Raw genomic sequence first — 14,084 nt, forward strand, 5'->3', positions numbered from 1 at the left:
AAATACAAGATCCCAACAAATAATAATTTAATAAAATTTGAAAAATCCATGAAAATAAAAGAAAGAAAGTTCATTGCTTCTGAAGCAATTCAAATATCAAAGAAAATCCCAAAGATTCTGAAATAATATCTGTTGATATCTTTTTTGAATATCTCTCTTTTCCCACATTTCAATAATCCATTCTCTTTTATATCTCCCATTCTTCAAACCATTTCTCTCCCATTCTCTACTCACCTCTCTCTCTCTCTCTCATCATTTTCTCTCTCTAGAAACTCAAATTTCATATAGTTTTTTTTTAACAAAAGGAAATAGAAATAATGAGTGGAATAATAGCTGCAGAAACTCAATTTCATGTGCTGGCAGTTGATGACAGCATCATTGATAGAAAGTTGATTGAGAGGCTCCTCAAAACTTCTTCTTATCAAGGTATATTTAATATTTTTTTTATTATTTATTTAATTTTTAATTAATGGTATTTTTATTAGTCAAAATAATATTTCAATTTTTTTTTTGTTATGATTTTATGTTTGTTTTATGCTGATTTCGATTGTTATATATATCGTATGCAGTTACCGTAGTCGAATCTGGAGTGAAAGCACTAGAGTTTCTTGGATTGGTTGGTGATGAAAAATCAAATAACACTCTGGTATATAATATATGATTCTTTTTCTATATATCACATAAAAAAAATACTTTTATTATTTAAAAAAAAAATTGTTAATTTTTTTTTAATAACATTGATCAATTTTGGCATGCAGAAAGTGGAGATAAATTTGATCATCACGGATTACAGCATGCCCGCAGTTACCGGTTACGATCTTCTGCGAAAGATCAAGGTACGTAATTAAAACTAACCCTAAAAATAATTTTTTTTTTCAATTTTTTTTTAAATAATTATTTAATCAAGAAAAGAATATTAATTTTTTTTATATATAATTACAGGAATCAAGATTATTGAAAGATATTCCAGTGGTGATTATGTCATCAGAAAATGTAGCATCAAGAATAAACAGCTGCATGGAACAAGGTGCTGAAGAGTTCTTCCTTAAACCAGTTCAACAATCTGATGTCAATAAATTAAGACCTCATTTGTTGAGGAGGAATATATGCACTTGATTATTTGATTAGCCAATCACAAGATTTTATAATCCACTTTAATTAATTTTTGATAATTAATTATTTTTTTGTTTGAGGTACTTAGTGATTTTGTTTAGAGCTAGTAGAAAAAAAATTGTTATGATCTTCTTCTGATTGTGGATATATTTAGAGAGGGAAATTCTTCGTAATCGAATATTTTCCGTTTTCATACGCGGCCACCGCCGTTTTGTGATCTTTTATAAATATACAAAAATAAATCAATTTACGCGGCAACGCTTCAGTACTTTAATTTTAGTCTTGTGAATGCTGCGTCGAGTGAAATACATTCGATATAATTATGCGTAAATGCGTGGTTGTGTGTCTTTCGCGCGTTGTATACATATTTATTAATTATTACGATTGGGTGATTAAATTTATCAAATGTAAAATAGAATAAATCCCTTTTTTTTTAATTTTTTTTTATTTCCAGTTAATGTTAAATATTTAGGTACATGGAATGAATCACACTAATTTGATCGTTCCCTCTATCAACTACATATTGTTTTATTGATTATATATATATATATATATATATATATTATATATATATATATATTGAGAAATGAATTAATTGTTGATAAAGGGGGAAGAACCGAAGAAGTAGAGTTGTAAGATGCCGACCAAATCTCAACACAATCTCAATCATTGACATGCTCCAAACTTTAACTTATTTTTTATCCTACTTTTTAATATTTTTTATTCCTCCCCTCGTCCCTTATTATTTATTTAATATTGTCTTATATAAGCATTTGATGGTTTTGGGTATTGTTTTAACGTCCACTGTTTCACGTTACACGTACTAGAATCTATTATACAAGAGTGTAGTTTTACCCAATACACATATATAGTTGGTTGCGTGTTCGTTCGTTAAATAAAAAAAAAAAAAAAAAAAAAAAAAGACAATAAGATTTATATTATATTACTAATGTGATATTTCTATTATTTTTATTTTTAGATTTTAACCACAATTATCCGAGTTTGACTCTAATCAAGTCCCTTGGTAGACGACGCTTTTCCATCTATTTTGTCTATCAAATATGATCACATTTTACAACAAATATATATCACTTTTTTTATTGATATTTAAATAAATAAATATTAATTATTAACATTATATATATTTATATTAAATTAAAGTATTCAAAACTTACATTTTCCTTTTTTGGTGACTTGAAATGGTAACAGAAAAGTATGGTGCAACCGTGCAATTGACTTTGTAAAGTATAAATTATATTTTATTATATTATATTTTATTTTATTTTTCGAGAGAAATGGATTAGATGCACTAAAATATAATATGAAATACTAAAATCAGATAAAAGTATCTTAAACAAACCAGAAAATGGTAACATAGCCACAAATACAGCACCTAAAAGAGTCTATTAAAAAAAATTGAAAAAAAACTGCGTAAAAATAAGCCTGCATCTTTGCTATATCAGCAAAATTTCATCAAAGGTACAATTTACAACACAACACAACAGAGATATATATGTCCGCTTTGTTTCTAACTAAAAAAGTTCGGAAAATATACAAATTGTGTCTACTGATGAGATTGACCGTGCGGTGGTGGCCCTGGCGGCAGAGGTGGAGGAATCCCAGATGGAATATTATAATTCGACTGCATACCAGGACCATTCGGATTTCCAGGCTGCATCAACAAAGTATATGCTACCGCATTAGCCTCGAATTGAATTAACAAAATTCCCCAAAAAAGAGAAACTCCAACAAGATTAATCAACGCCCAAAATCACGATTATTTACCCAAAAAAAAATTTCTAGACTAAATTTTTTTCGTACCTGATAAGGATTCATTCCAGGCATCATAGGCATCTGCCCTGCTTGTGGGGGCCTGTTAAAGACACCCCCAGGTTGATACATTTGGTTACCAAGTGAAGGCATATTGCCAGGTGGCACCGATCCAGAAGGCATCTGATTCATCCCCATATAGTGGCCTTGTGGAACCATTTGATTCATACCACCCTATAAATAACACCACAAATAGGTGCAAATATTAATTCAAAAAAAATATATATATATATATTTATGCAAGTCCATCAAAAGGCAGTTTGATCAAAATGATTACATAGTCGAACTAGAGATTTTTTATTTCTCTTACCATAGGGCCGCCAGGCATTGACGAGGGCACGTTGGGAGAAGTATTGTGCTGTTGTAGCTGAGGGGGAGGGCGAGATAAGTAATGTGGAGGTTGCTGCATGTGAGGCGGCATATTTGGTGGCGGCAAAGGCAGAGAGGACATTTGCTGGTGATGTTGGAGTTGTGGTGGAGCGTTTTGTTGATAGAGCTGCTGCTGTTGTTGTTTGTTCATAAGAAGGGATGGGTGTGGACCAGGCGGCAGAGGAGGAGGTCCTAAAGGCATTGGATTTGAACCTGGTGTGGGTAGTTTCTGATCTCCTTGATCGAGAGATTGAATAGCTAGCGGCATTGCAGCTCCAATACCTGGGATTGTACCTTCATTCCGAGCCAAATTAGCTCCGAATGGTCCAGGGTTTATGGGTGGCTCAGCCATAGGGTATGGTACCTGCCCACGGCCTCCCATAGCAGGGTTCTGCTCACCATAACCTGCTAAACAAATAGTTAAGAAAATATGAGGCATAGAAAACAAATCAACTGCTAAACATATTTTTACAATCATTGTCGCTTTACGTATTTGATAGTAAATAACTGATGCAGTAAAATAAGAAGAGAATATTAGTAAAACCTTGATTTTGTCCTGTGTTCAATTTATCACGGACGGGGTCTCCAGGCCTATTTCTGCACCAAAACTTTGTTGCGTGATCATTGCCACCACTGCACAGAAGCAATTTTCAATTAGTAACTATCCATCTTTTTTCCTTGATCATAGTTTTTATAGCAGGTACGACAAAAACTACTACTTGGTTGTGACAGTATCCAATATTTTCCCGAGACTATTGTTGCTCAAATTTAAAGTACAGATAGCTTGATTGCTAAAAAAACAACAATGTTTAAACATTTATATCGAGAGTAACTTTCGTCAAATAGTCACTGTAGTAAGTTACACACAATAGAGTAACAACAGGAAGCTAAAAAGGAACCCACAAGGGAAACAAACTCCCTTACGTGACAATACGTACATGAACAGAAATCAAATTTAAAACTTAGTTGTTCTATGTAGGGATTTAGAGAGCCTCCATAGATATATGCAGCCAGTACAAGTACAGTTACCACACGAGATGTTGAAAATCAAATAGTTGATTAGATAAATTAGTACCTGCAGAGAAGGTATCCTATAGGGTGCCATGCAAGGTCCCAAACACTATTGTCGTGTGCGTTCTGTATCTCAACCTGGGGAGTATCATGCCTGCCACAAAAAATTAGATGATGGTCAAGAGCAATAATTTCCAAATATCAGTTACCAACTCGCACACTGAATGAACAACATGTGAGTATTTCTTAGAAACTACTGCCTGAAGAACTAATCCTTCTAAACCAGGAACTAAATTATAATTAATTTTTATCCTCTAGCCCAAAAAGATAAAAAGGAAAGTAAAGAATCGGGCCAAAAGCCAGAAAGGAACAAGCAAAATAAGATCACGATATGCCTATTTCCTTCTCAACCTCATATCATTGAACTATTTATTGAAAAGAGCTTGGGCGTAGGGAATATATATGATGAGAGATATAGCTTACAGTATAAAAGGTGAAAATGTCTTGTATCCATGATTAAGTTTCAACTATGTAAGGGGTAAGTCTCTATATTCTGCAACAGCTGGGAGAAATTCTGGTAATTATATCCATGTAATAATACAAAATAGGTATTTCCAAATTTTCTTATCAGTGTGAACCAGTTCCCTGTGCTTTGAAATGGACCAAAAGAGATTTAAGAAGTCCAACATAAGCAGTGGATACGAACCTCAAAACTTGATCAATATTACTTCAGCACTTACCAAAGAAGACATTCTCAAAAAAAAAAAAAAAGCCTACATAAATAAAGGGACAAATATATACAAAATGAAACTAATATGTATTTCAAGCAATAAGGTAAAGAATTTACCCAACTAGCCAATGGTAAATTGATCCGTCAAAACTCCCACTAACAAAGTATTCCTCGTGAAATGGGTGCCAAGCCAATGCTATGGAAGCAAAAACATGAAGGCAACATAAGCATCATAAATATAAGGAGGCCACAGAAAAGGCAGAAGTACAAAGATCAAAGTAGGTCCAAACACACTAGAGACTGCAAGAAAAGACACAGGTATAAAAGTAAGAATGTAAAATAAGAGGCAGAGTTGTTTCAAAGAACGAGAAGCACAGATCACCTGAATTCTAGTATGTTAAACAGAATAACTTAATGAAGAGCAATGGCCTTCTATGAAAAAAGCATAAATAAATCACTAGCATTCTACATAGCTGCAGGTTTTTTATTAGCTTCAGGGATGTTTTCTCCCAAACAAGATCTCAGACCTATGACTCAACTATGTCAAATGTCATAAGCATAATATATGGAACCTGTTTACATTTACTCTAATTCGGATGAATTGTATCCTGGCACTGAAAGAGCTAAGAAAACTATTTAAATGACTATGCATCAATGTTAAATGGATTAAGTTGAGTAGTTGACCAATCACTTCTAGCAGATTTTAACACAAATGAAGGGAGTAAATAGATTGCATGCATCCAGGTAAAGTAAAAGGTCTATGATGAAATATAAGAAATTTCATACACGTAACATCCTTCCGATGCCCACGGAAAGATTGAAGCTCCTTCATCGCCCGTATGTCATAAAGCTGTAAAGAAAGAGAATCATATAATATCAAGGAGAAATAAATGAATGTGAATCAATTGATTACAATTTATTTTTCCTTACAGACTACACCCCCTCATCATTGTAAGGGAGAGAGAAAAGATTAGTAAGCCTGAGCCAATAAGCCTACCTTGATAATCTGATCCTTTGAAGCTGTTAAAACCCAGTTACCATTCTGATTCCATTTCACACCAAGAACTGTACTCTTGTGGCCATGACTACAAAACCACAATTACTATGCAATTAGATTCAGTTGAAGGATAATTTAAAATCATTATTTAATAAACTAAAGGAGTACCAATGGGGGTTACTTACAATGAACAGAGTTCTTTCCCGGACTTAGCATCCCAGAGTTTGACAAGGTTGTCTTTTCCACCTATGAAAAGCACATTGAAAATAATAAATAACAGAAAATCGCGTGACTTTTGAAATTTTCAATATACCAAAACTAATAAAGCACGCACCGGAAACCAATAATGACTTAGTAGGATGCCAGTCAACACACTTTACATCCCAACCATGGCCTGCCTGAGTTAAAGGACACACAAGAAATTCTTAGGTTATATTATGCACCAATTATCATCATAAAACTGGTAGTGGACAACTTATTCGTCTTAATGTAAGAGATTACGAACAAAATATACAGTATCACAAGGGCCACTGATCACTAATAGACAACTCATAAACTACTGATATTACTGTCATGCCAGCAAGTTAATGAAATTTCAGAGAAGAACAGAATCCTACTCGAGAAACTCTGCTCACTTATGTGTAGTAAAGGTCAATTTCTTACTTTAAAATAGTTCATTTGACTTTTTAAGTGTGATTGCAGGAAAACAATGTGCAGTAAGATAGATACATTGCATTGTTTCATAGTTTGAGAATTTATATAACTGTGCACTTATTTAATTTAGTTTTGAGATCTCAGAGAAGATAGAATGTTAGCTTTTTAATTCGAAAGAAGTTACAAGTCTAGGCAGCTCAAAGAATCAGCACATAGAGCTTGGTACTTGCATAGCGAGTGAAACAAACTGTAAAGGCTTTGTGGATTCTATTTGGAGAATGGCGATAACTATTTTACTAATTTTACTAAGCTTGGCCATCTACGTTATTCCAGTGCAAATTCTTGATGTACCATCATGCTTTCTTTTCTTGTTGAGAAGTTAGGCATCAAGAACAATTTCAACAGGAGAGATTCAATCTAATTAGACCCACAAATAATCCTTAAATGAATCAATAAATCAAGGACATTACCAGATAATGAGCGCTCCTCTTGGCACCTAGCAAAGTCCCAGACTTTGACAGTAGTGTCATCAGAACAGGAACAGAACTTCAAATCTGTCCTACAGAAGCTGGTAACAAGGTTACAGACAAAAATAGACAGTTATCAGTCATCACAAGTTTTAAAAAAAAAAAAATTAAAAAAAGACTACGACTCTCAGAGAAAGAAAAAAGTAGTTTATTAAGAAAAGAGTTATGGTATTTTTGTTGAAAATGAGAACAGTCGCAGTTCTTTCCAGCCTAATGATGAAGGAATTAATCAAAACATGGAAGAATTGCAAGATAATATAGAAAAACAATCTACAATGAGAAAATGAAACACATGTCCTAAATACAAATAGAGAAACGGGGATATTAGATAGCCAGTTTGAAGCATGATATTATACCTTAAGCCACGAACTGATTCTTTATGTGCTGACTTATTAGCTTTGACATTATTCATGTTATTCTGCCAGTACCTGCAACCAGGTAGCATCAATTTGAGAACCAAATTAATTGAGATAACCTTGATATGAACTTGTAAAAAATAGTTTTACTTTATGGCGCCACCATCATCTCCAGTAACCATCCAGTTCTCGTTATAACTCCATATCATAGATCTGACAGCTTGCTCATGAGCCTGCAGATTATGAAATATTCATATGGATTCTCATAGTTCTAAACAACAAGAAGCTAATTTATTAATTGGAATACCTGCAATATCATTTCAAAATTAAAGGACTGCCCATTCCACAGAGTGAATTCCCCACTTTGAGATCCAGTAATAAGACGTCTCCCACTAGGAGTCCACTGTCAATTATTTGGATGCAGATACGAAACCAGAATGTGGTTAGCCTTATATCCAACAGATATAGGATCCATGTATAGGAAGTTTGGTCCTTACAATAGAACAAAAGCACTACTAAACATATACAAGCGTAAAGTTCAGGATTACATTTTTAGAAAAATTGGTAACTATCATATGCACCAACATGTAAGTCATAGTTAAATCATGATAGCAGATACTATCTGATGATTAGCAAATAACTTGAGCTTTTATTCCCGGCATTTCTTCCATGTCGACAATCTTTTGTGTTAGTATAGAACAGCAGAATGATATACTGCATTTCAAATAATCACTTTTAACTTGACAAAAAATGGACCAAAAGAACAACTTTGTGGCCTTGACCACACGGACCTAGACATGAAAGAATGCCATGACACTTAAGATGTGAGTCACACTATCACATGAAATTAAGGAATTTCACCTGGAAGATGATCAAAACATATATATTACTAGAACTCTTCATTTCCTCTTTGATATACCCTCTTTTGTACATAACTACAAATCCATGCTAAGACAGAACATCAAGGTCATCTTAACCTTAAACTCATAAGTGACTGCCTCTTTTAACTCAGTCACGTACGAAATCTTTGTTCTTTACAGTTACAGGTCGTGTCAACTTTTACTTCTAAGTTTAAAGGAACACATGTAAACCTAGATTTCTCATTGACTCTTCTAGCATATGTTTCCACCATTGAGAAGTATGATGAACACATAATCTGACAACTCTTCCTATAGAAAGAATTAAGACATATAACATCAGGAAGCTAGCAGACTAAGGAATTAAAGTAACTATACTTGCAAGACAAAAGTGAAGACTTTGCAGTAACTGTCACGGAAATAATTTTTTCAACACAAGTTTGCCAAAGAACCAAAGAAACCTAACCAAAATAAACCACCTTGTAGGATAATTTCACCAGTGTTACCCCCAGTATGTATACAACTAAAGATGTTATGGTTCGTAAATTTGCAAACAACACAGAGAGAAAACCATAAAAGATGTAGAATGTCAAAGCTAGTGCCTAGTAGTGCCGAATGAAGGTTAGTTTTCCTCAACTCACCAAAACACAGTTGATTGAACATCGGTTTTTGTTCAATGATGTATGTACAAACTTTGCTGCATAACTTGTGGATGGGTTATCTACGTGGGCAACACTAGGCAACATCTGCATCAATGACAAACATGAACGAAAATGATGTATCTTCAGCAACACGTTTAAGCTAGGTGGAAGAAACAGTAAAGATGATTATTTCATGTTCAATCCAAGAAAAGAATTTAGTTGAAACATAATCTTACAACTAGTCCTATCCTTTGCAAAGTTTTTAGTTGAAACATGATGTCCATATTTGAAATAATTACAAAAAAGTAGATGAGGAGAATAACAAACATCAATTGCTGCTGCAGGGTTAAGCTGCAAAACTGTCCTATCCCTTGAATCTCGCTGAAACATTCGAATCTGCCAAAGAATAAAACAAATGAGCTTCTCTTAACAAATTTGTTGTCAAAATTCAAGTACACAATTAAAGAGCAATGACTGGTCCAACTGAAACTAGAAACTGAAACTGCATGAATAATGAATAATCATAGCCCAACAAGGCAGTTTTCAGACGAGTCTCTCTATGGTAATTTATTTTGATGTGACAACGTAGTCTTGAAACACACAACACATGATGCTAAAGCCAACTATGCCCATATCAACTATTGTATTTTTATTCTCCACGTGATTTTATTCTTAATCCCCACATCAGTTATCGGCACATCCATCCAATTGAACAGAGATGACACTCAAAGATATTCAAGAGCTTCATTCCAGCGCATAACAAATATATCTTGATGCAAACAAGGGTCATAACTCCATACAGCTATCTAACTGGAGGTAATAATATTTCTGAGCAAACAAAGGTCAAAACTAGTACTTAATACTTACGTCCTAGATTATCTCACTAAAGGATGAGATAACAATGACCAGAGCATACTAGATTTCTACAGATAAAGGATCAATAAAGTTAAGCATATAATGCTTTTAGTTAATCAAAGAAAAGAAGCTAGATGTTGTGCTGAAGGTAAAAAATAAATATATAAAGAAAATCTACAAATTAATTCATTCACATATTTAAGTAGACACGGTAAAGGTGATGTTGTTACTGACGATAAAACACCCGTATCAACATTTTACAAGGATATGCATACATAACGACATCCAAAGCAAACTCACCTGCATATATCTCACAACAGTACTTGTATAGTCAACTGCCCGTCTTTGACCAATTTTTCTCATTCTTTTTGCAGCAAAACTGTCAGCATGAGCTGCAACATGTTTAGAACCAGAGTAAGGTCTACAGCCACAATAATCAAGCCAAAAAAACCAGAGTAAGGTCTACAGCCACAATAATCAAGCCAAAAAAATATCCCTGATACAAGAGGCATTGCCATGAATACAATATTCCGTCTTTATAGTTTCTCTACCGAGTAAAGCAGGTCTGGCATTATTATTTTAGTTAAGAATATAAAGGAACCAGACTTGTGCATTTATCTTATTCAAACTAAATTCCTACGGCATAATCTAGCAGAACTATGATCTGGTACAGTAGAAGTAGTATAATCTTAGAATCCTTGTTTGAACTATAACTCAAAAGAATATTAGGAATTTATCAACTCTGATTCTCACTCCAATTTAAATGGCGTAATTCAAGTCAAGAGTTCGAATATCACATTTCTATTCTTATTTATGCAAAAAGTAACGTGTCAATATTTCTTCTTAGAAGTTAGAAGTTGTATGACCAAGTATAATTTCTTTAGTAAGCTTTTCAGAAAGTAATTCACAATTTCTTTACACACCAATACTTAATTTAAGATATAAATGAGACGCCAGAACATGAGTTAACACTTGTTAAATCCAAATTCTTGGTCATGTAGAAAGATGAAGAACGCGAAGAATGCAATCCGCGCAGTTCCTTGAAGTTCTTGGACAGTGCCTAAATGTTTAGGAGTTACAATCATTATTATATAATAGTGCCCAACTATGCAGCACATATAAAGCATAATTATACCAAGCTATTTGTATAAATTGAAATGTGAATCGTACTTCTACCTTTACATGATCGCCCATCCCTATAAAGTGTCTCTATCACCACAGAATAAAGAAAGGCAGTGAAATTCTAGTTAAAATGTTGGGTGTCATATCCTACAACAGAGCCCTAAATATACAGTATACAGACATAATGATCTCTTTTTCTTTTTTTTTTTCAATTACGAAACTTAAAATTGAAATGCCATTTGCTAATGTACTATGCTCTCACAGTTAAGTATTTGCTCTTCCAAACAAAACATATAGCAGTTCATAAGGAGAAAATCTGTAATATGCAATCTAAAAGAGGCAAAAACAGATAAACATGGATATGAAGAAGAAAAAAAATCGCATTTCTGACCATCATAAGGCGGCTGAACGGGAAAAGGGGGCTGAGCAGGTGGATGCTGCTGCTGTTGTTGCTGCTGGTGAAAATCTAGTTGGGGAGGGTTCAGGTTAGTGGAGGAAGCAGATGGCTGCCGCATTATCTGAGGCGGTGGTGGGCCGGGCGGAGGATGGGGGCCCCGCGAGAAATCGTGCGGCTGTTGTTGGTGGTGGAATTGGTGAGCATTCGGATGCTGCGGCTGTGGCGGCGGCGGCAACTGCATTCCCGGAGGAGGCAACTGCATTCCCGGCGGAGGGCGGTGGTGCTGCTGGTGGTGCTGGTGCTGAGGATCACCACCGTACATTATTCGATAACAATGGTGGGACTGTAAGCGGGAAAGAGGAGGTTTTGGGGATCGACTGTTTTTAGGGTTTTAAGGTTTTGTTGGAAATTGGGTTAATTGAAATGTACTACAGTGCAGTAATTCTTGTGCCAATTTACTGCTTTACCCCTACCGTGTACCTCTTTCTTTTATTATATACGCCTTTCTTTGTTTTTATTTTTCTGAAAATAAACTGATTCTGCAATTTTAAAACATTTGTGTGGTAAATGCATTTGACATTTATTATTCAAATCCTTATTTTCTTATTCAAATCTCAATTATTAGGACAATTTAAACATTTCACCAAAATAAGTTGAAGTTTGTTTACAGGGGAGTTCCTATTAGAGCCTGTTTGGCTAAGCTTATAAGCTCCTAAAAACATCTTATAAGATGTTTAGGAGCTTATAAGTTGTTAAAAGGTGTTTGGTAAAAAAATTGCAAAAGATCTTATTTTTTCCAAAATAAGCTTAGGGAGCTTATAAGATGTTTTTAAAAAAATACATCTACCCCACATTTTTTCTTTAAGATCTTATTTGTTTCTTTACTAAAAGAAAATGCTCTTTACGGTTTAAAAACTGCTATTTACCGTTCAAAACAAAAAACACTTTATCTCTCTAAAACCTCTAAAACTCTCAAATTTCTCCAAAAACCCCCCATTCGAAAATTTTCAGAAAAAAAAAAAAAAAAATTCGAAAAAAATCGAATTCAACTAATTTCATTGCTTGGACTTGGATTTTTTCAGGTAATTTCGACTCCTACTTGTGTTATATGCATTGGGTAACTCGATTTTGCAACCAATTTCATGTTTAAAGCCCTACAAATCGATTTGTATGGCTTTTTTAATTTTCGCAAACCGGTTTTGAACGCCTATGTCGGGCGCCGACAGCCTGAACGGACGCCGGCGCCCGACATGGGCGTGTAAATAGTTGCTGGACGCCCGGTTTGGGCGTTTCCCGGGTGAACCGGCGCCCGGTCCAGGCGTCGGTTCGGCCGGGAAACGTCCAAACCGGGCGTTCGATATAATTTTTTTTTTTTTTCTGATTTAAAATAATTTTTTTTTTCTGGATTAAAATAAGTTAGTAAATTTAATATAATTTAGTTAATTAAATGCAATTAAAATAATTTTTATGTTTACAGGATGTCTAATTCGTCCGCTAAAAGGTGCTAAGAGGGAGCGAAAAATAGCATCTTACAAGATTAACTACGAGCCTGGCGATCAGATGTGGAGTTTCGCTGAGTATCTACAGTTGGACCATGTTGATGCTAACGATTGGGATCCAGGACCTTCTCAGGGGCGACATTCTCACCGCAGGCGTAGGACGAGGGATACTTAGGTGTTCAGAACCTGATTTTCGTTTTTAGGCAAAATTTATGTTTAATAAAATATGTTATTCAGAACCTGATTATTATTATTATTATTATTATTATTATTATTATTATTATTATTATTATTATTATTATTATTATTATTATTATTATTATTATTATTATTATTATTATTATTATTATTATTATTATTATTATTATTATTATTATTATTATTATTAGTATTATTATTATTATTATTATTATTATTATTTATTATTATTATTATTATTATTATTATTATTATTATTATTATTATTATTATTATTATTATTATTATTATTATTATTATTATTATTATTATTATTATTATTATTATTATTATTATTATTATTATTATTATTATTATTATTATTATTATTATTATTATTATTATTATTATTATTATTATTATTATTATTATTATTATTATTATTATTATTATTATTATTATTATTATTATTATTATTATTATTATTTATTATTATTATTATTATTTATTATTATTATTATTATTATTATTATTATTATTATTATTATTATTATTATTATTATTATTATTATTATTATTATTATTATTATTATTATTATTATTTATTATTATTATTATTATTATTATTATTATTATTATTATTATTATTATTATTATTATTATTATTATTATTATTTATTATTATTATTATTATTATTATTATTATTATTATTATTATTATTATTATTATTATTATTATTATTATTATTATTATTATTATTATTATTATTATTATTATTATTATTATTATTATTATTATTATTATTATTATTATTATTATTATTATTATTAGAACATAATATAATAAGAATAATAACATACTAACATTCATTATAACATCATAACATAATAATAATAACATACAATGTCAATAGTAATACATTATTTCCAATAAAAAAACAAATTTAAA

At 32.4% G+C, this 14,084-nt stretch overlaps 2 protein-coding genes across 3 annotated transcripts; one reads left to right on the forward strand and one right to left on the reverse strand.

The window, feature by feature from the left end:
- The first annotated feature begins 203 nt into the window (after window positions 1-203).
- On the forward strand, window positions 204-1,387 carry LOC105957024 (two-component response regulator ORR9). Its single transcript, XM_012980934.2, has 4 exons — window positions 204-426; window positions 570-646; window positions 759-836; window positions 943-1,387. Exons 1-4 carry the CDS (start codon window positions 318-320, stop codon window positions 1,114-1,116), a joined length of 438 nt encoding a protein of 145 aa, XP_012836388.2. The 5' UTR covers window positions 204-317; the 3' UTR covers window positions 1,117-1,387.
- Window positions 1,388-2,413: 1,026 nt separating this feature from the next.
- On the reverse strand, window positions 2,414-11,980 carry FY (Transducin/WD40 repeat-like superfamily protein). 2 transcript variants are annotated; one of them, XM_012980964.2, is made up of 18 exons: window positions 11,454-11,980; window positions 10,241-10,332; window positions 9,413-9,481; window positions 9,086-9,190; window positions 7,895-7,990; window positions 7,738-7,820; window positions 7,588-7,659; window positions 7,175-7,272; window positions 6,385-6,444; window positions 6,236-6,296; window positions 6,051-6,138; window positions 5,840-5,903; window positions 5,171-5,249; window positions 4,388-4,477; window positions 3,857-3,945; window positions 3,254-3,720; window positions 2,935-3,117; window positions 2,414-2,785 (listed from the first exon to the last, which is right to left on the reverse strand). In XM_012980964.2, the coding sequence occupies exons 1-18, from the start codon at window positions 11,779-11,781 to the stop codon at window positions 2,678-2,680; spliced, it is 2,232 nt and encodes a 743-aa protein (XP_012836418.2). In that variant the 5' UTR covers window positions 11,782-11,980; the 3' UTR covers window positions 2,414-2,677. The 2 variants fall into 2 exon arrangements, with proteins under 2 accessions (XP_012836418.2, XP_012836419.2); XM_012980965.2 differs by having other exon boundaries at window positions 3,254-3,717; window positions 11,454-11,937.
- Between the last annotated feature and the right edge of the window lie 2,104 nt (window positions 11,981-14,084).

The sequence above is a fragment of the Erythranthe guttata genome, chromosome 2 (genome assembly GCF_056151865.1).
Source record: "Erythranthe guttata isolate IM_541 chromosome 2, IM_541, whole genome shotgun sequence".
Taxonomy (NCBI): domain Eukaryota; kingdom Viridiplantae; phylum Streptophyta; class Magnoliopsida; order Lamiales; family Phrymaceae; genus Erythranthe; species Erythranthe guttata.